Genomic DNA, 23,908 nt, shown 5'->3' on the forward strand with positions numbered 1-23,908 from the left:
GATGGGGGTGAGAGGGGGGGAATGGGCTTTGTTCCGGAGGAGATGGCTGCCAGGACGGGGGAGGATGGCATTGCGGAAGAGGATGGGCCACAGCCATTAGAGCGACCAAAACAACACGAGATGTCGCCAGATGAAGACAAGCCGAAGCCGCCCTTGGTGCGAATCCACTCCGAATGCTACACGGGAGAAACGGCATGGTCGGCACGATGTGACTGCGGCGAGCAGCTGGACGAAGCCGCGCGGCTCATGTCCCTCCACGGCGGAGGCGTGATCGTCTACCTGCGGCAAGAAGGACGGGGCATCGGTCTCTCGGAGAAGCTGAAAGCGTACAATCTACAAGATCTGGGCTCGGACACGGTCGAGGCAAACCTGCTGCTACGGCACCCGGCTGACGCCAGGAGCTACGGTCTGGCAACCGCGATCCTGCTCGACCTGGGCTGTGGAGGCGACCAGGGAATCCGGCTGTTGACCAATAACCCGCACAAGGTGCGTGCGGTGGAGGGTCCGAACCGGGAGGTGATAGTGCGTGAACGGGTTGCGATGATACCCTTGGCGTGGAAACATGGCGGCAAGAGGGGCATCCATTCCAGGGAGATCGAACAGTACCTGAGCACCAAGATTGGAAAGATGGGTCATATGATCAGTGATTGACCCTGAAAAGAAGTCTCGGCCTTCTTGTCACGGGGAATGCGCGTGCTTGCAAGATGGGAGACCTTGACGATTCTTATACTTGATCTGTAACTGTTTCGACTCGAATCTTGGACCAGGAAGTGATGCTAAATTTGGCCTGCCTTCCACAGATGACCCTCTTCCGAGGTTCTTCAACCACGCTCAATCGCAGAGAAGTCATCGCCCCGCTAACTATCATGATCGGACCAGCAGTGGCCAGGCGGACCAGTGTATATTTTCGTCATTCGAAGCTCCGATACATTGCAACCGACACCGTTACGGCCGCAAGAAGCTGATTAACCACGCACGGGCTGTACGGAACGAAGACCTTCAGCACGGTCGCCTACAAGCAGCAGCCTGAAATGCTGTAGGCCCAACTTGACATTACGGACTACCTGATGTCCACACCGCTCAGTTCGGGAAATGACTTCTGCCACGAAAGGAAGTGGTACCTCGTTCACGGCGCTGGATGGCCAGCAACGAAAGACTCTTGAATCATCATTATTATCATCATCAGTCAATTTAGATCTGAGAGACCTCAGCTATTTACAATACACCGTGACAGCCGCCAACTCCACAATCAAAAACTATGCAACTGACCGGCTGTGCTCTGAGCGATTGGCAAAATTGTTATCGACCAACTGGAGGCTTTGTGGGGAATGTGAATGTCGAAGGGATATAGAGGTAGAGGAAAGTCAGCTTCCTAGATACAGCGTATTCCATATCCAGACCATATACTTGCTACACGACACGAGTGTTACATCCCAAACCACGGAACAACACCATGACTTCCCCAATCTATGACTGGGGTATGGGTCAGTCAACAAGGGTCTACAAACACTCAGGAACGGTCTTCTGCGAACACACATGTCCATGATCGGCAGCAGCCTCGGCAGCTTGTACTACGAGGCATTGAAGGGTGGTTTATTTTTAAGCTGCAAGATGGGGGCAGATCTCTCCCTGAAGTGAGCCATTAGTGGGAAGTACAGTAGGACACCAGTAGGTTAGCCGACCCCATATCGCTAGAGCAATCCGTATCTCTGGTCGTGCATGCTTCAATGTCTTCTCTGTGCCTGCAAAATTTGCAAAATTGCACCAAGTATGGCATGTTTCCGAGTATGGGTTCACTTTGTGAGATGAAGAAGACTGAATGTGGAGCAGCACAATCTCTGCGAGCTAAGCTCATGAGTCTTGTTTCAGTGCGGTGTGACCGAGTTTACCTTGTCTTTTACCTGCGTGCCATTCCGCTCGTTGGCGTATAGGATTTCTGTATAACACCATGAGTATGGAGCGTGACAATCATGGACCCTGGAGATTTTGTACTGGTGAAATTGGCCAATGAGGAAAAGAATGAATACTCAACCGCTGCAACCGTGCAAGGACGATAAACAGTTCCTGTTGCATTATGATCGCCTTGCGGCTTGTCTGTACGACATTGGTTCGTATCATCTCTGCTTCGCTTCTCGTATTTCGTGTATGGTGGACAATAGCTGGATCCTTACCCTGTGTTAATGAGCAGTCCCACGACCCGTCATCTTCTTTTGCGCTTTTTTTGGCCCCGAGAAGGCGGCAATGAGCTCGTGGACCCGCCTGATCTCTTCTTAAATGGAAATTGCCAAATTTACCAGCGGGTGATCGACAATCCTAATCAATCACCCTCGCTTCTCCTTGCATAATGTACGAGTGACACTACATCTTGTGTGACCATGCAGAATCGTCTGCTGCGGTGATCTCATGGCGTTCCTGCAGGCGATGCGTCAACCAGCACTCCTAACAAGCTGAGTAAGCGGAAGCGCACCATAGCCTCTAGGTAGCTGCAATCTTTTGAAAAGTAAGATTGCTCCGTTGAATCATATTGCCATGACCAACTTCGTCATGCCTTGCGAGTCAAATGTGATACGACCTGTCGGATTCCTTTTCATGATGGCCATTCGCTTGTTGAGCCTGCTATGGACAGCACAAGAGGGGTGATCTGACAATAAGCATTGCGAAATGAGGCCAAACAGCTACCCCATGTTGTGTTAGGATATAGCAATTGTCCACGTTTTCGAGGTACGGGCCCAATTGGTCGGAAAGCGTGGCGCACTTTCGAACACTGGATAGGAGTTTGTTTGCTCTTTGGCTAGTATGTTTGCGTATCCTGAGGGAAGATCATCAGCGAGGGTAGTGTATCGGTCAACGCGCTATTGCGCCATCGGAAAGTCATCAGGTTTCACTTGGTAAGATCGTCTACTCGAACTCGCAGAGCGAAGCGGATACCGATCGACCTTGGCATCAAAACCGAACCAATCATGAACTCGAATCTAGCGAAACGCCCGACTCAACAGCACCATTTTGTTTACCGCCCCCAAAGCTCAGGGTACTCTCTCGAGAATGATCGTTAGAAATGACCTAATTTGGGTATGTGGTCCCGTTAGACGAAACACGCCGGGCGGGGATTTATCATCGATCAAGGCATTGTGCATCAACCAAACAGCTATTTCTACGCAGATTGAACAAGGCCCTCAAGGGCTTGTTTGGCGACTCTTCGCCGCATTCTTCATGCTAACCACGCCAAGCAAGGGTGTGGGCTTTCGTACTCAGCTTGGATTGGAATTGAGTACATGCGACGTTGACTTCATACTGCTTGAGGGTTGTACCGAACTCAGTTGCTATGTATTGTTAGTGAGAGGTAGTAGATCGGTGCGAAACAGCCCTGTCGATCACTCTCAATCAGGAGCTTAAGCTTCCTGTTCATGTTGTTCAGAGAGACCTTCACCGCTTGGCTGACGATGAACTCCTCTCGGTACGTTTTTTACCGAGATAAAGCCGAACTGGTATGAGTCTACGTCGCCGATCACCCTCGTACTACGGGGTACGGGGGCGGTCTCCACGACGAGAGAGGATCGTCAGACGTATCTCCAACTTTGCGGTGGATATGCCGTCGATAATCCTTGCCGTAGGGTGATGATCATGCTGTTTTGTCGACCAAGAGAAGTCGATGTTGTGTTGGTAAGAGACGTTCGAGCCGAGGGCATTATAGACTTGAAAATATAAAGAGGACATGCAATCACCTCGTACTGTTCGGATCAGACACTTACAATCTTCAAACCACAACTCAAAGACCTTTACTAGCACTCCGGAATCTAATCATTCCAATCAGCCCTCCATCAACATGCATTTCGCCAGACTTCTCGCAGCGGCCTCCGCCACTCTCATCCTGCCAACCATCATTGCAACACCTGTCTTGTCCCCAATTGCTTCCGTCGGACTTGCTCGTCGGGGCGAGGTGCTTGCACGAGAGAACGCTGCTCATGACCTGTATCTGAAGGATGATGACGATCACAAAATCTGGGCTGAACTTGAAAAGGTCTTTAGCGTCATTGAAGAAATCCCTGACGAGGTCTTGGAGAAAGGCGACGACGAAACCGACAAATGGTTGGTTGAGCATGGCTACCGTGCCCAGCATGATAAAAGAGACCTGGAGGACCGTGACTTCTTCGATGTAGCCAAGTGTGTGGCTGCTATCACAGCATTCATTGGATCTAACGCTATCGCTGCCGCGAAAATTCTTCGAATCAAGAAGTACATCGACAGCCTCGGCGGTATCAGGAAGTCGGCGGAATTGTTGTTGAAGGCGAGCAATGCTGAGGAACGTCTGAAGTATGGTGGTGAGACCTTAGCACTGTTGGCAGGAGAGATCTTGGGTACTGCCATCATTGCGAACAACTGTTAAGTGGAGACCGAAAAGCGTATGTCTATAGCCGATTGGTGAGGTCTGAGTACTATCTTTGGGTAAACGAGCTGGCAGCCCAGTGAGAACCTTGTTGAGACTAGTCCAGAGCTGTTACACATTCCAACAGCTTCATCGTCATCTAGCCTCTATGCTCCAATATGCCTTGCTAGTAACATCCTGTTGTATAAGGGTATCATTTCCTGAATACATGATTCAATATTACCCACTTTTGTGGACGTTAGTAGGGGACTTCTTTGGGTTCACCAACCTTTGCCAGAAAGAAGGGTTTAGCAAATGCTCTGAAAGTGTAAGAACAGGTTCTCCAACTTGACCACGGTTTTCCAAACGTTAATGAGCACACCATTGCGGGAAATTGGCCAGATAGGTTCTCTATCTTGAGCTGCCAATAATTTCATCCAGACCTAAACCAACTGTACCCTTGACAGGCGCCTATTGAGCGCCCAGCAGATACTGCTATCATCACCTAGATGGTGTATAACCCGTTTGATCGTCTGAGTCAAAGCTTTCTGCTGGTGCATCTGCACTTCTTCTCACAGAACGGGATTCTGTTGATGCTACTGATGCTGCTGATGCTTTGGTCGGAGACTTATTCAGTACTTACATAGCACCTGCGGACCGTCTCAGGGACTATGGACGGACCGGCGGGGCAGCCAGCCTCCCACTGACGTAGCAAACTATCCCCCCACACCAACAATGAATGACCCAGAACCGCAACGAGTCCAGAAGTGCAACACTGTAGATCCAATCAGGATGGTTGAACTTCCAAATGCCTACTACGTACATCACTCTCAAGTCTTTATCTGGATTACATATTCCTTCCCGTAAACTGATCTTAATCAGTCTTTTTATAGTTACTCAACGTGTAAAATACTTGAAATGAAGATAAAGTAAAAATTCAGAAAACTTGAACTGGAAAATGGGATTTACATAGTTACAATTTCCAGCGCCTGTGCGGGGATGGTGTTACATGTTACACAACTTGAGGTTCTAGACCCGTTGCACTTCTAGGTCACTCACGTTACTTTTTATGTCTAGAAACTTTTTTTTCCGGGTCTCGTGGCTTGTTGTCGGGCAGCAACTTTTTCACCCGAATTAGAGATCAAAACAATCCTGGAGATCTACACTTCACGTTACACCATCACTTGGCTTGTCTCTCCATGTGTACGAGTAGCCTTACTGTACAGCAGCAACTGTCATAACATCCGCACTACCATCCCTTCCACTTCGTCTCCTTGAGAGACCACGAGCGTCTTTGGGGCCTGACAAGTCCCTCCTTCTGGCTACACAATCTTTCCGCTGTTATCAATATGAGTGAGATCACGCATCCCACCATCAAAGGTACAACCTATGCTCATCCACCTCTGCTACGCTTTCGAATATGCAAATCCTGATAGATGGAATACAGATGGATGGTTTCGCGAAGTCTCAAATATGTGGCCTGGTCAAGCCATGACACTCAAAGTCAATCAGATTCTACACCACGAGAAATCAAAGTACCAAGATGTCCTTGTCTTTGAGAGCAGCGATCATGGCACCGTGCTTGTGCTGGACAATGTTATCCAGTGCACAGAGAGAGATGAGTTTTCGTATGTCCTGCCTCTAAGACACACCAGAATTTGACTCTCGAAGAACTGTTGAACCACGAGGAACCGATCTCTAACATTGGATGTACCCGCAGGTACCAGGAAATGATCACACACCTCGCAATGAATTCCCATCCCAACCCAAAGTCGGTGCTCGTCATTGGAGGAGGTGACGGGGGTGTTCTTCGTGAGGTTGTGAAGCACGACACGGTCGAGTCAGCCATATTATGCGACATAGATGAAGCGGTCATCAGGGTCAGCAAGAAGTACCTACCGGGCATGAGCATAAGTTTCCAGCATCCTAGCGTACAGACACACATTGGAGACGGGTTCAAGTTCTTAGCAGACCGAAAGAATGAATTTGATGTCATAATTACGGATAGCAGTGACCCAGAGGGACCTGCAGAGACGTTGTTCCAGAAACCATATTTCGAGTTGCTCTTTGGGGCGCTGAAGGAAGGAGGAGTCATCACCACACAAGGTTGTACGCACTGTCCTTCGAGTTTTACCCTTTGAACTCCTTTGCACTGCTGACCCCATGAGCTCTATGTTACGGTCCCTTCACAAGCGGCTGACGCCTTTGTTCTCTAGCCGAAAATCAGTGGTTACACCTATCTCTAATAAGGTCACTTAAGAAATCCTGCCTAGAAGTTTTCCCAACGGCGGAATATGCTTACACCACCATTCCAACGTACCCGTCTGGCCAAATTGGGTTTATGGTTTGTTGCAAGGACGCTGGCCGGGATGTGAAAGACCCAGTCCGAAGTTGGACCACAGAAGAGGAAGACAGGCTTTGCAGATACTACAACAAAGACATACATCGAGCGAGTTTTGTGCTACCGAGCTTTTCGAGGAAAGCGCTACGATGATGAAAGCATGAACATGTTTTTTGAGCCATTACACCATGAAGCTATGAATGATAAGGGGGAACGGGAAAGGGGAAGGAGAAAGGAGAAAGGAATGAGATGTTACGCATTGCATCGGGTGGATGAGCCATGCCAAGAGACCTCCTTTTTGCGATCACAGGCACTTTCAGGGGCAATCACCAGACTCAGGGCCCCAGCTTCTCACTCTAGATGTGGAGTTGTACTCATGAATGATATCAACATGCTTTCTAACAAATTTAGTGCTCTGAGGCAGTGCTTTATTAGCTAGAATACACTCTCAGCAGGCCAACGTGCATGTTTTGCCGTGATGATGTATGTTGCCAGGCCCAAACACACTGACATCATCCTGCTGTGAAACGTCAGTTGAAATATCCACATTAATACTTTGGTATCTGACGTTCTTCAAACAAACACAGGTCTTCACCGTTGAACAAAGCTATCCTCTCAAGTATTTTGCACCAGACACACCCCGTCCTTTGACTTGAAAATCAGTACATCTCACGAACTATGGATCAGCAAGGCACTCCTATCGGCGCCAACCACGGGGCCACGAAAGTGAGTCTACTCGATACCCCAATTCATCCATCAAACCGCGTACCAACCAAAAATACTCTGCTATATACACTTCTGACTTGGTTTGATGCTACACCAACTGGAATGCCTTGTCCTTGGCGGATTTATCTACGCCTCACTCTACTAACCATTCCCACCACGACCTAGGTCAAAACCGAGTCTGCCCCGCCCATTCAAGAAAGCACCGGTCCTGTCGCCTCTGATTCTCTTGCCGCCGAGTCCTATAAAAATCATGGTGCTTTCGCTGAAAATAAGGATGCAGCACCCTCCTCCGTCAAGGGCGCCTCTTCCACCTTCAACAACCAAGACACCTCAGGTGCCAAGGTTCTTCCACCAGCCCTTGATGCCGAAGCCCGCGAGTCACAAGAGGCATGGAATGAGAGCTCAAAGCTAAAGGGTGCGGCCGGTCTCAAATATCCCGAAGGTGCGGGCGCACAGCCTGATTTCACTGGCGTTCACAACAAAGACGGGTACTACGGCGGGCCGGCCAAAGACAAGCAAGAGATCAACACGGGATCAGGTGAATATGCATCTGGAATGTCGAAGTCTGGATCCGGACATACGGGTGGAGAGGACTACAGAGCGAGTACAAAGGCTGACCCTGCTCCTTCCTATGTTATGAATGCCACAGGGGACGGTTTGGATAAGGGCACACTGAAGCCGAAAGGTCGGAATATCACCGAAGGGGGGTTTGATAGTGATGATTCAAAGAACGCGAGCTTCAATGCGGAAATTGGGACGGAGAACGATCCTGGTCGAGCAGCAGAGCTGAAATTGCAGAGGGAAAACGCTGAGACAGCAGGGGACGCAGGCAGTGGGTCGAGACAAAAGGGCATAGCGAACGATGGGGTTGGGTATGAGACACTAAAGACTGACGAGGAGGCTTAGTGAAATGGCCTCTACGGAGCTCAATTTCTTGTCAGTAGGAGCGTCGCATGCACAGTGTGGTAGGGGAGAGTGGCGAGAATTCACAACAAGGGTGAAATGAGTTCAGTGCTACCACTTCACTGCTCTTGCGAACAGTCAACGGCATGGCTTCATCAGGCTTGAGTTAGCTACAATTTCTAAGCCTCTACTAAATATCAAAAATTCCTGTCATCACCTGTCATGATGCTCTACTTATACCACGTCCTAGCTTTGCACCACTTGTCCGTCTCCCGCCCATTCTCCAACGAAATAAGCTTCAAGGCGCCGTAGGTTTATGAAGCTCCTCCCCATCAACCCTCACACTACTCTCCGCCGTCGCCGGTTCCCTCAACCCGCTCTCACCACCTGACCCTATCTTGCTCACATCATCCCCTACAGCCCCACTACCCACATTGACCGTCCTACTATCAGCCGAATTCCAGTCCGAGGCCGCGGGCGGGTCTTCGGGAAGTGGGAGATTTGCTTTCACTCGCTCGATCTGCTCGTTCTTGGGCTCCACTTTCTCGGTTTGGGACTAGGATATGTCAGAATGAGAAAGGAGCTGGAAGGGGGGGGGCTTGGGACGTAAGTGCGGCACGTGAGCGTAGGTGAGAGGCAAAGACCGAGGGAGGATATTGGGAAATCAGCTTGGATATACTCACATTGGTCGTAGAAGGTTCAGAGCCAGTTGGTGTGTTGCCACCGTGAGCTCTGGAATCGGTGGATTCCTTTCCGCGGCTCTCCTCGCTGGTGACATGCTGGGTCGCGTCGGACATCTTGGGACTTATGGAGAACTTCCGGGTTGAGTCGATAGCGGTATGGGTAGGATGTGCTGTGCTCGTATGACGTAAAGCTGATTTGGATTGAGAGGTACCAATGTTTGCGAGAGAATTTAGGTCAAGAGAAATTTACAGCACGAGCGGCCTGAAATCGTGTGGAGCTCACCAGGTGATCACGTATGACATCACCGACCTGCGGGGCTTGACTTCAGTTCTGTACTGCCAGTGTATGAGGTTCGGGTGCGTTTCGTGGGCGTTGACTCCATATAACTACCCATTATAATCTACCTTTACTTAAGGAGCATAGGGCACACCAGGCTTATGAAGACTATTCTACGAATCTGCAAGTGTAACGAGCCAGACAATCGGCAGGAAGTTTTGGCGGGGGTGAAATGCCCTAACGTCTTGTCCTAAACGCCAAATGTGGCAACCCTCTATCTGAACTGCCTTTGTCCGATAATCTAAAGGGAGTTGAACCTGGATATCATGTCTACAACCACACCTGGCCTTGAATTTGTTCGTGTTCATCTTCATGGATGCAGCTGCCTACTAGTGCCCAGGTACCAGCCAGAAGTACTCCCAATGGTAAGCCTGGTACTTACCATGCTTCTAGCCATCCGAACATTAGGCAGTCGGAAATCGCCAGGCTGTAGGGGCTATGCCTGAGGCACCAGTCTCACCCACTCTACTTGTGACCTTATGGCCATCTCCTTCGCTGTTCAGTTTCACCGATTGTCGTTAATCGAATCTTTGTTCCTTATCAGCTCCCGAGGAGCATAGCCCATGTAATTTCCAAAGGCTGCGTCTCTAGCGGAGCGCCAACTCAGTACTGTGCGTTGCATAAGAGTTGCGAGAATTCGCAACTCTTATGCAACGCACAGTATGTAAGACCACTAAGTATTGAACCCACTCCATGCCACTACAAAACAGTGATCTACTTCATCAACAAGCAGTCATTGCTTCCTCAAAGACTGAGGCTAACAACAACGACGCTAAAGTCTGCCGCTGCGAATTGCCGGGTACTGACACCACAATATTTAAATCAAGTTCAGCCCTCGTCTATCTTGGCTCTTGGACAGCCTTAGATCTTGGACGACTACCCACGGATTTGCTTTCACTGATAACCGCATCCTTACCTTCAGAACCTATGATAGCTCTGGCACTAGTGTTCAAAGACCTTGTACGTCTCGTTTTCGAGTGGCCGAATATACCTCAGTGCTGATGGTGGTTTCGCGAAACGACGCTTACTTTGGCTTCTTCAAACGGACCATCCAAAGTACAAAGTCTACGTTACCCGTGAATAACCCTGTAAGTGGACAACACGCACACCCCTGGTCTCCCGGCACCGAAACCATGTCCTGAGAAGTTGAATGATGGAAGGAAAACCTCAATCTCGGTCTCCTTCTATCGACATCTGTGTTCAGTTGAAGCGTTGCTGTCTCATTTCCTTATCAGCTTCTGGATGCCAATGCCCCTGCAACCCGATATTGGCCAAGGGACAGGAGTGTTGTGCCTTCAGAATTTAAAGCAGGATTCACTATTTAGTGCTCAGGCCCATTTGAGGGCCTCGAATGACAACCTCTTTCAGCCCGGCCGGAACAATTGCGCTTGGTTATATGTCATAAAGATTGCGCTCCGTGAGTGTTTTCTCACGCAAGAGCGATCACAGTGGACTGTTGCTTGGCCGTATGCAATACCACACTGTCTGATGCACTCCTCACAGATCATAATTCCCCCTTTCGATGCCTTCTGCCCGGCTCCCCTTCTCAGACTCTCCGCTGTCCTCGCACATCTCTCCCCCACAGCGCGTAAAACCGACAGTGAGATCATCCAGGCAGAACTCCCAATCAAGCTGATCCGGTCCAAAATCAACCGCAAAGTCAAGCAATTCCAGCCCTTTCCACTTTTCCTTCGTAAATCGCTTCCTGCTAAAATCAACCAGTAAAGGCTCCGTATATCCACTCGTCCATTCTAACCAAAACACAAGCGGATCGCCCTTTGCTTCAGCTTCCGCATCATCATCACCACCAGCGCCCCACCCCCTAATCGTCACATTAGCGATCACCGGCACAGGGTCAACCGGCATCGCGAGCGGCTTGATGTACACCGAAAGCAGCTCAAAGTAGGCATGAACTCCCTCCAGCCTCGCCGCAGTGGCATTGATCGCCATCGTTGGCCGGAGTAATTGCGGACCATATCTCGATCCCAGCAGCGCATTTGGAAGAGAAGTTGCGCAGTTTCGATCTGAGGGGAGGATGTAGGGGAGGTTTGGGTCTTTGGGGGCCAGCACGGAGAAGCCGGTGAAGGTTAAAAGGTTGTAGGATGCTATGGGGCCGAGGCCGTGGGTTGTGGGCAGGTCGTCGAACTAGCATTTCGATATTCAGTTAACTGGGTGGGTAGGCCGGGGGTTTGGTGAGGATTTATGGCTAAGCAGTAGCAGAATGACTGGTTCGTTGAGGAAGGATGAGGAGAAGGAGAAGGAGGAGCATCATGATGATGAGGCGAGGTTACATACATTATATGTTTGATTGAATTGGTGTGATGGAGGCGGTGCAGTACTAGCAGCAGCAGATGTGGTTCTGAATGATAATGAGGACAACAGAAGGATAAGGGCGAATGTATGGAGCTTGATAACGTCTAAGCCGATTGAGGATCTGTTAGAGACCAAAAGACAGAATTGCTGGTGGATGGCATAGGGGACTGATGGCCAGGCCATGTGGATGCTGGCGGTGAGTAGAAAAGCGGCGATGTAGGGAAGGTTGTCGAGTATCATCTCGCCGAATAGAATGTAGAACGTAGAACGTATAGTAGGTGCCGCAAAAGTACTATTGCTTCATCGTAGTCATTTTGGATCAAATAGATCGGAAAGAAACGTGAGGCGGTGGACTTGATTTCTTCAGGGCTGGACTAGGGCACATCTACGGTGTGGATGTTGTTCCTGACATAGGTGTGTGTCACTTAGATGAATTGGAGATCGGAGGATTGTACAAAACAGCTTGGGACTTTAATGGACGTCCGCCAACGATCGTGCTCGATAGGAATGGCGCAATGTCCCGTTTGCCCTTACCGCACTGGATGGTTCAAATAATGTATTAATTTAGGTGAGAGTTTGGCGAGAATTGAATACAAAGTCCAAATGAATTGGCGGCCCACTTACGTGCAGAAAGACATTGAAAACGATGCGTCATTGACGAGTGCTACGGCGGCTGTGTTACTCATCTACCGGTATCGTAAGAAGTCCGATCAATATGTACGGATATTACACTCTTTCTTTCACACTACTCTACCTTAAAGAGCTGTAGTATTCTTTCACTCAGCCATGAATCAACTTCTCTTGCCTTCTCATCTGTCCTACCCAACAACTATTGATGTGGTTGGATATGTTGCAAATCAAGTATCCAGTTCATCGCTGCTGCTTGGCGCGGGAGCCTTATGCGGCGCCATAGGTATCCTTACCATTAGTACTAGTCAGGGATTCACCAGTTTTATAGCCCAGCAAAAAATTTGCAACAGAATTCGGTCACGGGAGAAGCTGAAGTCCCTGAACTGTTTCGGGGCTTCTGCAGCAACCAGCGTGAAGGCGTGCTTGGGCCGTCACTTTGCTCTCGCAGTGCAAATGGGATAACCAGAGCAGAGACCCTTCGTCTCAGGGGTAGAAGCATAATTGTCTTGTCAACGAAGATAATGCGAAATGGTGTAAACATTCATATACGGGTATCTTCTCCGCTATGAAAGGTGTACTTATGAGAGCGTCTGGCCAGTTCGAATGGGAAACTGCCTGAACTTGGTCGGCTCCTCCTTTCAAGTATTTCCTTCAATGGTTCCTAGCGAATAAAGATCAAGAAACCCTCATGCAATCTCTTCAGGCTTTTGCTGGTCACCCATTTGGGAGCGGCTACCACAGGTTTATCGGAGAGGCTGCTGGCTGGCTATGAACGTCGCCCAGCGCCGCAAAAGCTGTTTCCTGCCGACTTCAAGTCTGCCCTTGAATTGTCTTTCTCATGATCTATGACTTGCAGTAGAGTTAGAATGATTCTCTACCCTTACCTGACATTGGCGGCCCCAGCGCCAGAAAGTACCATCCTGGAGTTCGTAGGAATGAGGCCGCAGATGACTTTCTGACGAGAGCAAAAGACCGCATCTCCTCAAAGAGCAATGTTAAGCTAGTAGCATGTCAGTGGCTTGTTGCAGATCAGGTGTGGACGAGACTCTACTAACAGACTCCTGAAGATTTGATAGGGAAACCAGTTTTGGTCGCAACGGTGGGCTAATGATTGGATCGCCTTCTTGGCATAGAGAATGGTTGTAGAGCTATGGTTCGCTCCGTCTGATGTACGAATATACCATTGCTCTTGTCTGATATGACGCAAGACGAATGCTCCAATCGAAGTCTTGCAGAACGGGTTAACGTGATGACACAGCGCCATGGAAAATGATTCTTGCAGAACGGGCCAAAGTTGCGGCCTCATTTAGGTTGTACGCAGTTGGCCGAGTCATGCAGAAGACAATTTCAATAACGATCCAGGCGACCACAACCCATACAATAAAGACCACCCAATAAAGGCGCTGGGCTGGAAGGAAGCAGTTGGTATAATGCTGATCTCGGAAAAGCCTTCGACACATACTTGCAATGCCGTTAGACATCCAACTCGATGTTGTCTGTAGCTGAGTCTATCCGGTGATCTTCGAGATCCCTTTCCTTCCTCTTTTCTTGGAGTTTGTTGTTTTCTTTCTGACTCCCGAAGTCCTTGTGAGCCGTGCATGACCTTTATCGGTTGATTTTTTGGTTCTCTTGGGTCTGCTATAAGGTACAGTTTGATTATCAGGCATGCCAGATTGGTTAGAACGGGACGGATGAGCAGCTCCCTGAATCTCGATAAATGGCTCAGCATTAGGCATATTAAATGAATTCTCGTCGTTGGAAGAGCTGTTATGAGACGCTAACGGTCTTGTTGAGCTGGAAATCTCGGGATCGCTCTGACTTTCAGTAAAAATTAAACTTGGCGGGCTTTCTCCGACTTTCTGGCCCTCCCCCAACGTCATCGGGATTCGGGGCTTGTAATCATTATTTTGATCCAGCTGCGCAATGCCTTGTAGCACAGCATCACCCTTCAACCACGGTGGCCAATCTGCGGGTCCCTCCTGAGTATCCGTCTCCCAGTACTTTTCAATGGCGTTCTGCGATAGGCGTTTAGATTTGTCTTCTGGGTCAATCTTTAGATCACGTATGTCCTGATCACCATTGGCTTCGAAGCAGCAGGAAAGATCGAGAGCGTCCTGCGTTCGATAGTCCACCAGCGTCTTGGGACAAAACATGGGGATTGGATGGTCTATCATATTTTCTATTAGCATAAGGTCAACACCGGTAGCGGATTTGACAGACCTTCGCAGTCGCACCCAAGGAAAGGTTCTGGAGGTGTCTTCGCTCGCTGGGGATGAGTTGCCCAGTATTCCTCCCACGTCTTACCCGTTTCTTCTTCCACTCTCTTACGAAAATTAGCCACCCGCTCCTCTTCCTCCTTGCGACGTGCTCCATCATACTCTTCGATACACGTGAAGCCAGCCTCCAGCGCTCTGGCAAGATTGTTCCGCCGCACTGTTTCTTCATGCTCAGCAACCCAGCGCATGTGCTCTTCGTAGTACTTTGGGTCGATTTGCCATTCTCCCCGACTTCTCTCCAAGGCCTCCATGATGTCTGGTAACATTTCTTCCCATCGAGGCATCTTGAAGCGTAATGCATTCGGTGTAGCCAAAAATCAGGTTGTCGTGAGGTGGGGAGATATTTGTAAAGACCAAAGGTCACGTGAATTCGCGCCTGCGGCGGTTGTCTTCCCCACATTCCACAAATGAATTGGAATTTTCGTCAATTTACTTGAAAAATCCTTCGATTAGTGACAATGATTAAAACGACAAATTCAAATCCATCCGTAAACTAATTTGAAAGAACTGACTATGTTATGATATTGATTTGTCGCCAACAGTGCATTGAGGGTTAGATAATGATGTGCAGGAATCACAATGAGTGCTGTCCTCTGCTGACTAAGGTTCCTCTAGGCAACAGCCTGATTGGCACTTGCCTGAATGGATATAGCTTCCTCGAAGCGCCTCGGTACCTATCTAATTCTGGCGGGACGCGTTCGACGATGACACCACTCATAACATACTATTACATTGGTACTGGGTCGAAAGATCTCTGTTCGAGCGAATATCTACGGAAATCACGTATATATATATACTCAAAATAGGAGGATCTGTACTTGCATGCGTGCATGTGGAATCCGAAATCTCGCAGAATGGGCCAATAAGCGGCCCAGGCTGCTTAGCACACAGCATCAGAAGTTGAGCCGCAGCTATGGACTTGTCTGAACCAGATGACACACTTCCCAACACGCCTGAAGACTTCTCAGATGTCACTACTCTCGAAGCCACAGATGCCTTTGCCTTACTTCGCCCCGTCTCGTCGACTGCGCAAAATGCATTCAATGCTAGCATGAATTATATCTTGAAACATGCTCAGCAATTTGACGAAGAGCATTATCGTCAATTCCTGCACGCTGAACGAGCTGTACCAAGAGCCGCTAGTATCTACTCCGAAACCGAAGATGCTAGTGCAGAAGAACACCATTCCGAGCCAGCGTTCAAACGCTGGAATGGAGCATTCAAATTCAGTCTCCGGAAGTCTCCACGCGATGCCAAGGCAGGATGGTATTTGGGTGTTAGAGATAGCAAGTCTCGCCCTCCCAACCAAGGAGTCGATCTCCTCCTCGCTCCACCAACCCGAGAATGGATAGGAAAGGGTATATCGGAGAGTCATGCGCGTTTATATTTTCATCCGGAGTCCTATCGTATGGTTTTACAGGCACGGCATACGGTGGTGGTCGGGCATATCGGGAAGACGATCAGAAACTCGCAGGTTGAAGTCCTTAATGATCCAGACTTGATTGTGTTGGATAACTTCGTGTACTCTTTCGAATATACCAGTCATTTCCGAAGCCCAGAATTTGAGGTAGAGCTTTCTGATTATTTGAGAAGGTTCTATAAGCCTCAACGGACCATCAACAAGCTACTTTCGCCTGTATCTATCGGTGCGCCAACTACTCTTGGGAAATACTACTGCTCACCCAAGGCGTTTGCGCAAGGAACTTTTGGAGAAGTGATAGCAGGATGGACCCGCGACGGATCAAGCGTAGCTATCAAACATTTCAAGAACCCCAACGAGAGAAAGATACAGGCGCATGAAGAACTTATGCAGATCATTGGAGAACACCCGAATGTTTTGCAGCTCTTGGAGTGTGTCGCGGCTTTCCAAGGCCCAATTCCCACCGCTCACTGCATATACTCGCCGCTAGCAATCATGACCTTGAGAGATATAATCAACTCATTTGATACGAACACTTTTACGCAGCATATCTTGTTTGAAAATTACCTTAGTGGTCTCTCCTACCTGCATGGCAAGTGCATCATGCATAGGGATATAAAACCAGAGAACATGGCAGTTCTATCTTTTCATGACCCTAGGGGAGTACTTCTTGATTTTGATGCAGCCACGACTTCTCTCACATCAGCAGACCACATGCAGGGCACCATCCCCTACCTTGCCCCTGAAATTATCGCGCTCAAGGACCGCAGACCTTCACCTTATGCAGTGCTGATCCCGTACGACAAAAGTGTTGACATCTGGGCACTTGGATTAAGCATGTTCGCCTTCATCACGAGCCGCCCCTGGAGCTGGAGATACTTTCAGGGCGAGCGCGGACCTGACATTTATTCAGAGCTTGAATATGATCGTTTTCGTGCCCACCTCATCAAACTAACAAAAGCGGGCGACGCAAGATATGAGTCGAGACGTCTGCTCTTCGATTACATTGGATTCATGACTGAAAGTCACCCCAAAAATAGGAAGACCGCATCATCGCTGCTGAAGCTTGCTCGGTCCTATATCGCAAACAGTGTAAATGAGAGCATCAGCATTACTCCAAAACGCACTAGCAAACACAAGCTGGAAGAAGAGAATCCGGAAACCAAAATGAGTAAACGGCCGCTGATTGAATAGAGCCCAATTCTCTGAACAGTGAGGGTCAATTGGCTAAGATACGTATGTCCCACTGCCTGTCTTGACCTTTGCGTCCTTTTCAGGTACCCAAAAGAAATCCAGGCGTTCATCCTCCAGTTCCAGCGCGTGCTATCGAGGCATTGGATCAGGAGCTGGCATAGCTATGCCAGTGGACTTACAACCGATTGAAGGGATCTGGCAAGACCAGGAGCCGCCAACAGAGCCATTCATTTTTCAACGCTGGATTCCAAAAAGCTAAAACATCGACCACGAAACCCTTGATCCGCCTATGGCTGTTGACAGGGAGGAGACACCCAAACACAGTCAAGATGAAGCAGCCAGCACAGATGATGAGATCAAAGAGGAGTACCTTGAGGATGCAGAGGACTGGTTCGTCACAACAGCGGTCAGGGAAACAACTGCTTCGGATGCAGTTGACAACTCCAGCACCATTTGAAAACAACAGTCCAGCAACAAATTAGGACATTATTATGACAGCTATTTCACGAATCCAGCACAGATCAAACATTAAATTACCCCTTTCGGTTTTCTTTGAAATGACGACTTACGACTTTCTTACTCCTCCGCGGATATATCACTGTCGCATTGGCGAAGTGAGATATTACTACATAGATGACTTCAATTTTCAGATTTATGGTCATTAGCGAAGGAGCAAAGCTAGGGAGCTGGAAGCAGTTGCTATAGCTATGGCTGCAGGCATTCTGGGTGCTCGAATCAGTGCTGGAGGCGCCAATGCTATGGATGAGCTCGCTTTTGGGTCTTTTTGCGTTGCTTTTGCAGACCGTCAGCGAGCTGAGCTGATCCGGGGGATGGTTGTGGGGCCTTGGCGCCTGTGGAGCTATCTTCTCCGAACTTTGTATTTTAGATTCCCATCTATACACACTACGAAGTCGACACTTTGACCAATTCTACTCCACAACGCTATAGAATTAGCCAACGCCTATATAGCGACTTATTTTAACGCTAAACACAACCCACTATCTTTGCAGGGAAAAGTGTTCATTAAGCTAGTAAAGGCCCAGAAAAAGGAGACACCAACTCCCTAAGACCTCCAAACTGTCGACGATACGGATGCGACCTTACGCGACAAAGCGACGGGTAGGTCAGGTTGCATACAAGCTGGATTTTCCACCGCACACTCGGATACACCCGGTCACAAATGGACAATGGCAGCCTCGGTTGTGCTGTGGAGACTATTTGCCTAATCAGGTCAGTTTTGCCCGATTAGGATAGCTTGCCTGATGAGGGTTTGGCTCTACATGTACAGCTAAATTCTGCTCCCCTTTTCTAGCTAGAACAACCTGTAGTACACACACAGAGGATAGCACAAGAGTTACTGCTGACCTTCGCCATCACACACAGCCGTTCAGACTTCAGTTGAATATTATACTGACGATACTAGTTAGATCTTAGCTCGTATCAAAGCGTGTGAGTTTTATCATATGCAACGTACCGTTTAAGAACCATCAACACACGTTACACCGCATCGAGACACCTCACTGCTGTCTCTGACGCCCCAAGCGTCTCAGTCGTTGCCTTAGAGGGCAGCCAAAGCCTATTAGGCTATTAAGTGTGACTCTATCTCTACCTAGGGAGACTGTGGAGTTGATCTCTAATGGTTACAACTAATTTTAATGGATTTCCCAAATTGCCGCGGGTTTGAAGCATGTTCATTGTTACAGAGATTGCTACTCTTGGTGTTAGCGCTGTTTTTACTATCACAGAACCCGCAATGGAGAACGCCACGCTATCAGAGGATCTATACTGCACTCGGCGTGTTTTCGTACATTTAAGACCCCTACGGCCCACGCATGTTCAACAGAAATCAAGGCATTCTGCAAGAACGTCCATTGACCCCACAGTTACGCGATCAACTCATTTTTGACATTTTTCCTCGTGATAAAGTCTTAAAGCTTTTAGCAGTCACCAGGCTCCAAACCAATCTCACCACAGTACCGAGCCCATATCCTGTCATTGACCTCGATATTCTGGTCACACTGGTACCATTACCTGATTATGGCTCAACCAGCGTTGGATTTGAAGAACGTCCAGGGCGATTCTATGTGAGATGGTCACTCCCGTGCTCATGTTTCAGGACTTACATAGAGATAATCGAAGTCGTCCAGAACAGGGGGATCGGCATGGGGTCACGGGTTGAGTAGCTTTCCCAGAAAGCAGGGGGTCCAGTCACCATCAGTTTTCAGGCTTGTCTTACAACCACTAGGAGTAGGTGATTTGAAGACTAACTTGAAGCCAGTGTGTCCATCAAATCAAATTAGTCAACCAAATCAAATCAAATCGGTGCCTTCGTCAAAGGAAATCGGCCTCGGTGGATTTGACAAATTAGCCAGATTGAAGTCTTGGCAAGGATATTTCGATAGAAGAATAATAGTCTTGGCGGACACTTGATCCTGACGAAAAATCCGATGGTAAATCACTCCGTATATTGCTTACTAGGATTTGAGCCGATTTGACAAATCAGTGCCTCGATTTGCTTTGTTTGATTTGATGGATACCCTGGACTAAGCCAACAGCAAGATTTCTGCTAGCAAATGAATGCATCCATTCTATACGCTGCAAGTCACTCCCATTGGTCCATGATGACATTTGTCCCGCAGGAAGCAAATCAGAGCAGATCGAGCAGATCGAGCAGATCGAGCAACTCTGAGAAGAGGAACGCTACGTCGGTCATGATAAGCCATCAATTAGGCCTCACCACTTCAGGCATAACCAACCTCCTCAATACCAATGTTCATATCTCGACTAAGGGCTTCGTCCATTATCATTCACGCGATATCGATTGAGGCGCCTCCCATTGACCAGCCTGGACAGGGAGTGTTGGCGCTTGACTCGTAAAGACGCGATAGACTGCGCCCAGTGCATTCTCTTATATGCTCAACATAGCATCAAGTGCTGCAATGACGATAATGGCCCTTCTCTTTTCGCAACGTCGGAACGGGGATGAGCCGGAGCTTAATGGTGAAGCCCTGGAAAGAGCTCCGCATGAAAGGCTCCATCGTCGAACGTGGGGAAATACGTGCAAAATGCAAAGATTGAATAGAGCTTCCTGGGACCATCGTGTCGCACTCTAAATTCCGGTGACGCCACCCTGGTGATGTATGTCAGAAGCCGATACGATCTCGAATCATGGCAAAGCATCGGACAGTGCTTGGTCTATGACCCGCTTCAGTCTATCTGCAAAATGGTCAGTTAGAAGCAAACTTGGCTGAGACAAGGCAGGCCTAGAAGATGACAAGGAATAGGTAGGCGCAGTCTCGGCATCATCGAAAACGTGACCAGCACTTTGCGGCAACGCACTTTGTTGAATATGTTGGCCTTCTGGAATATAAGGAAAGCCAGTATCCAAGATAACAGTTCGGTCGTGAAACAGGAGGGCACCTCGCACTTAAATACGTTAATTCCAAGCACCGGTGTGCATATCCGCGATGTCCCACAGGGCATCTTGTTTGAGATCATGATGTGGGTAAGCGTGTCAACACGGTCGGGATACGTGATACGGTATTCCCTTCCAGGGCCGTGACTGATATTCACAAGATATCTATGAAATCTTATGGTCATCAGAAGACGTAACTCTGCAGTGCCCGCTGAGCTTAGAGTACGACTTTACCAAAGCGCACTGATCAGAAGAACTTGGTTGAAGGATGTAGAGGCTAAGCTCAGATGTTGTGGTGAACACGTATACGTATCCTGCCCGGTAGAATGATCTTGCTCAGATGCTAGCATTCTGTCTCACCAAAGTCCGCCAAGATCTCCACCAGCAGCTTCCCGGGCAAGGATTAGAACAACATCTCCATCCGCGTCAAACTCGAGATTATCTGATAAGTATTTAGTAGAAGGATGATGGACAGCGTCAGGCATTATTTCTATGACATCGATACAGACCACAGTTGTGTTACAGCGCCTAATGCAACAGGGCAGCTAGGCCGATCCCTCGTTCTAATTTTCCCGCACTGTAACCTTGCTCAAAGCCAGCTATTACGAATGCTTGGGGTTGGGACCAAACATGTATCCTCGCGCGGGCCGACCAAAAGTGGCCAGGTGGACGAGGGGGAGATAGCTCTTGTACGAATACAGAATACCAATACTCGTAGTAGTAGTAAGAGAGCCACCAACCGGAAAAATGTTCCAGGCACCAACGCAATCATGCTCTAAGCAACAACCAATCCATTTCATCTGGACGGGAGTTCGAAAGCATATCGGCGTTGATACTGTAGATTGGCGCACAAGGATGTGTCAGTTGTTGATGAAGATAGGCGGAACCCACCACTAAAAAGTTCTTAGAATCAACGTCTAGGTTTAGGGCTCAGTGCTAACGAAAAGTGCAGAGCGCCCAAAATTGCCTAGTTTGGCTGGTTGGTGGTATTCCATGGTTGCAACAGGGTCCGGGGTCCCTACATTTTATCAGCCCAGGCCACGTTCCACAGTGCTAGTGGCGGCATGGGACGACTCTAGGCCGTTGGAGTTTCATTACTACGTTACGACGTTACGACGCATCGAAGGCACGGTATCCCTTGTAAACCCTGCAACCAAGACCATGGTAAACATCCGAGGCATGGGCCGTTTGTATGAGCCCGCAGAAGAGCAAGTGCCAGCTAACACTAGGGTGGACACCATTACTTCCACCAGTTGTACACGGTATCAAGTAGCATTCAAGGTCTCATCTCTTTGAATGGTATTCGAGACGTTGAAGCCTTTCAGCAGAAGAGACCACCATGGCACGAAGATGGCACGGACCACGTTCATGAAAGGGCTTGCCCGGCGACCGGGATTGTTGAAGTCATACTTCGCACCTGGAATACGGTCACGACAGGCACATCAGATATTAAGCTCGTGTCAGCCCCAGCATACGAACGCCGCAAGCTTCCTCCCCTGAGCGACACTATTTCATCCTCACTTGCTCTGCGCTGCGTCATGAATATGATCATTTCCCGAAGCGACGTACCTTCGAATTCGACAAGAACATCAGTTGCTTTTAAAACAAGCTTCTGCCTGCCTGATCCTTCCATTTAATGGAGACTAATTATGTCAGGTCTTTCTCCTCCGCCTGATGGCGATCAGAACAGAGGACCAGCACTCCTTGCGGCCTTCTGGACTCCTTTCCCCATCACTGTGATGTTGATCTTTACGAGACTGTACGTGAGGATCTCGATGAGGCATCTAGGCCCAGATGATTATCTGATGTTTGTTGCTTGGGTAAGGATTGTTTTTCTTTTAAAGACGCTCTGGTATAGATAGGCTCATGATTTGCGAAGATCATCTACTTGGCTGGCCTTGCGGTCTGCACGGTTTATGTATTGAGTGGAGGCGGCCGGCACATGTATTATCTCAAACCAGACGAGGTCGTGAATGCTCTGAAATATAATATGATTGCCCAACCATTTGGCGTGATGGCCATAGCTCTCGGGAAAGCTAGCGTTGCCTTCCTCGTGCTGAGGCTTATCGGGGCCATCACAGTCTGGCGGAAGAGGTTTTTATATGGCAACGCGATGCTATTTGTGTTGGTCAGCATCTCGTCCTGTGTTGTGATGTTCGTCGGATGCACACCTCCAAGAGCATTGTGGGAGCCTGTCCCTGGAGCAAGATGCTGGAACCCTAAAATCGGTGTCACTTACGGCGTCTTTCAGTCAGGTAAGACGGGTTGAAGATTACAATGCTCGCATTATTAAACTGACAGTAGCATATGGTACTCTCCTTGACTTCCTTCTTGCCTTCATTCCGATCACAATCATCTGGAGGGTGAAACTGAGCCGAAAGAAGAAACTGGGCCTGTGTATACTTTTAGGACTTGGTGTAATGTGAGTGCCAATTCACCATTTCGTGATTGAATACCTTGACTGACGACTACGTACAGCGCGGGAGTGTGTGCTGCCTGTAGGACTAAGCAGGCTGCTAAGATACCTGACCATGTAGACTATATTTGTAAGCTAGAGTCCTGTTGTGGTCTCTGTGGTACTTTAACATATCATTGATGCTATCTAGGGGAAACTTTCGAGCTTTTTGTTTGGGGAACGTGAGCCTTACCTCGAAACGCCTTTTTGGCTGTGACTGACATATTGGGTGCTTTGCAGAGCAGAAGCCTCCCTTGTGATTATCTGTGGCTGTATCCCAACAGCGAAGCCCCTATATGATCGGCTTGTGACAGGGAAACGTATAGGGCCTGTGAAATTTCATTACCCAAACAGCAGATCGTATGAGCTGCAAACAGAGTACAGCCAGCCCGGCAGAACCGCTCTTCTCGACCAGTCTGGAAACTCGACGAACGTTTTCTCGACTACAGACAATGCTGAATGTGCGAACAAGGACAGTCAACCACATGTCGGCTCGGAGGGGATCAATGTTGAGCAAAGCTTTGTTGTTGATCTTCATGATCATGTTCCAGAGAGCATGCCTAGAAGCACGAAGGGGCATAGAATGGTGTGAAGAGTCGCTCTGAAGAGACAGACAAAAAGGCTACCCGCGGCTAAGGGAAGAGTTAGTATTGGTCATTATACTCCGTACATGTATTTATTTATAGAGTGTGTTGAACTATGTGGATCCGATATGCTATCAGCAGGTCCTCGTCTCATTGGTTATGCACAGATATTAGATAGGCTGTTTGATGTTGGTTTCATCTCAACCCGCACGGCATCAGCCGTGGAGACTTACCCGTGATCCTGGCACCCGTCACCTAAATACTTAAA

At 48.7% G+C, this 23,908-nt stretch overlaps 9 protein-coding genes across 9 annotated transcripts; 6 read left to right on the plus strand and 3 right to left on the minus strand.

The window, feature by feature from the left end:
* Nucleotides 1-21: 21 nt before the first annotated feature.
* EPUS_02607 (uncharacterized protein) lies at nucleotides 22-651 on the plus strand (the record flags this gene model as incomplete). The annotated part of the gene is made up of 1 exon (XM_007787531.1): nucleotides 22-651. The coding sequence occupies one exon, from the start codon at nucleotides 22-24 to the stop codon at nucleotides 649-651; it is 630 nt and encodes a 209-aa protein (XP_007785721.1).
* Nucleotides 652-3,823: 3,172 nt separating this feature from the next.
* On the plus strand, nucleotides 3,824-4,384 carry EPUS_02608 (uncharacterized protein; the record flags this gene model as incomplete). The annotated part of the gene is made up of 1 exon (XM_007787532.1): nucleotides 3,824-4,384. One exon carries the CDS (start codon nucleotides 3,824-3,826, stop codon nucleotides 4,382-4,384), a length of 561 nt encoding a protein of 186 aa, XP_007785722.1.
* Nucleotides 4,385-5,836: 1,452 nt separating this feature from the next.
* EPUS_02609 (uncharacterized protein) lies at nucleotides 5,837-6,504 on the plus strand (the record flags this gene model as incomplete). Its single annotated transcript, XM_007787533.1, has 2 exons — nucleotides 5,837-5,991; nucleotides 6,084-6,504. The coding sequence occupies 2 exons, from the start codon at nucleotides 5,837-5,839 to the stop codon at nucleotides 6,502-6,504; spliced, it is 576 nt and encodes a 191-aa protein (XP_007785723.1).
* An 878-nt stretch (nucleotides 6,505-7,382) lies between these two features.
* Nucleotides 7,383-8,336, plus strand: EPUS_02610 (uncharacterized protein; the record flags this gene model as incomplete). The annotated part of the gene is made up of 2 exons (XM_007787534.1): nucleotides 7,383-7,430; nucleotides 7,596-8,336. 2 exons carry the CDS (start codon nucleotides 7,383-7,385, stop codon nucleotides 8,334-8,336), a joined length of 789 nt encoding a protein of 262 aa, XP_007785724.1.
* A 295-nt stretch (nucleotides 8,337-8,631) lies between these two features.
* Nucleotides 8,632-9,130, minus strand: EPUS_02611 (uncharacterized protein; the record flags this gene model as incomplete). Its single annotated transcript, XM_007787535.1, has 2 exons — nucleotides 8,632-8,889; nucleotides 9,017-9,130. The coding sequence occupies 2 exons, from the start codon at nucleotides 9,128-9,130 to the stop codon at nucleotides 8,632-8,634; spliced, it is 372 nt and encodes a 123-aa protein (XP_007785725.1).
* A 1,720-nt stretch (nucleotides 9,131-10,850) lies between these two features.
* On the minus strand, nucleotides 10,851-11,906 carry EPUS_02612 (uncharacterized protein; the record flags this gene model as incomplete). Its single annotated transcript, XM_007787536.1, has 2 exons — nucleotides 10,851-11,498; nucleotides 11,649-11,906. 2 exons carry the CDS (start codon nucleotides 11,904-11,906, stop codon nucleotides 10,851-10,853), a joined length of 906 nt encoding a protein of 301 aa, XP_007785726.1.
* A 1,898-nt stretch (nucleotides 11,907-13,804) lies between these two features.
* EPUS_02613 (uncharacterized protein) lies at nucleotides 13,805-14,856 on the minus strand (the record flags this gene model as incomplete). Its single annotated transcript, XM_007787537.1, has 2 exons — nucleotides 13,805-14,463; nucleotides 14,517-14,856. 2 exons carry the CDS (start codon nucleotides 14,854-14,856, stop codon nucleotides 13,805-13,807), a joined length of 999 nt encoding a protein of 332 aa, XP_007785727.1.
* Nucleotides 14,857-15,485: 629 nt separating this feature from the next.
* EPUS_02614 (uncharacterized protein) lies at nucleotides 15,486-17,186 on the plus strand (the record flags this gene model as incomplete). Its single annotated transcript, XM_007787538.1, has 1 exon — nucleotides 15,486-17,186. The coding sequence occupies one exon, from the start codon at nucleotides 15,486-15,488 to the stop codon at nucleotides 17,184-17,186; it is 1,701 nt and encodes a 566-aa protein (XP_007785728.1).
* Nucleotides 17,187-22,615: 5,429 nt separating this feature from the next.
* Nucleotides 22,616-23,648, plus strand: EPUS_02615 (uncharacterized protein; the record flags this gene model as incomplete). Its single annotated transcript, XM_007787539.1, has 5 exons — nucleotides 22,616-22,856; nucleotides 22,906-23,023; nucleotides 23,080-23,147; nucleotides 23,208-23,238; nucleotides 23,297-23,648. The coding sequence occupies 5 exons, from the start codon at nucleotides 22,616-22,618 to the stop codon at nucleotides 23,646-23,648; spliced, it is 810 nt and encodes a 269-aa protein (XP_007785729.1).
* Nucleotides 23,649-23,908: the final 260 nt, after the last annotated feature.

Source organism: Endocarpon pusillum (genome assembly GCF_000464535.1).
Source record: "Endocarpon pusillum Z07020 unplaced genomic scaffold C682903, whole genome shotgun sequence".
NCBI lineage: Eukaryota > Fungi > Ascomycota > Eurotiomycetes > Verrucariales > Verrucariaceae > Endocarpon > Endocarpon pusillum.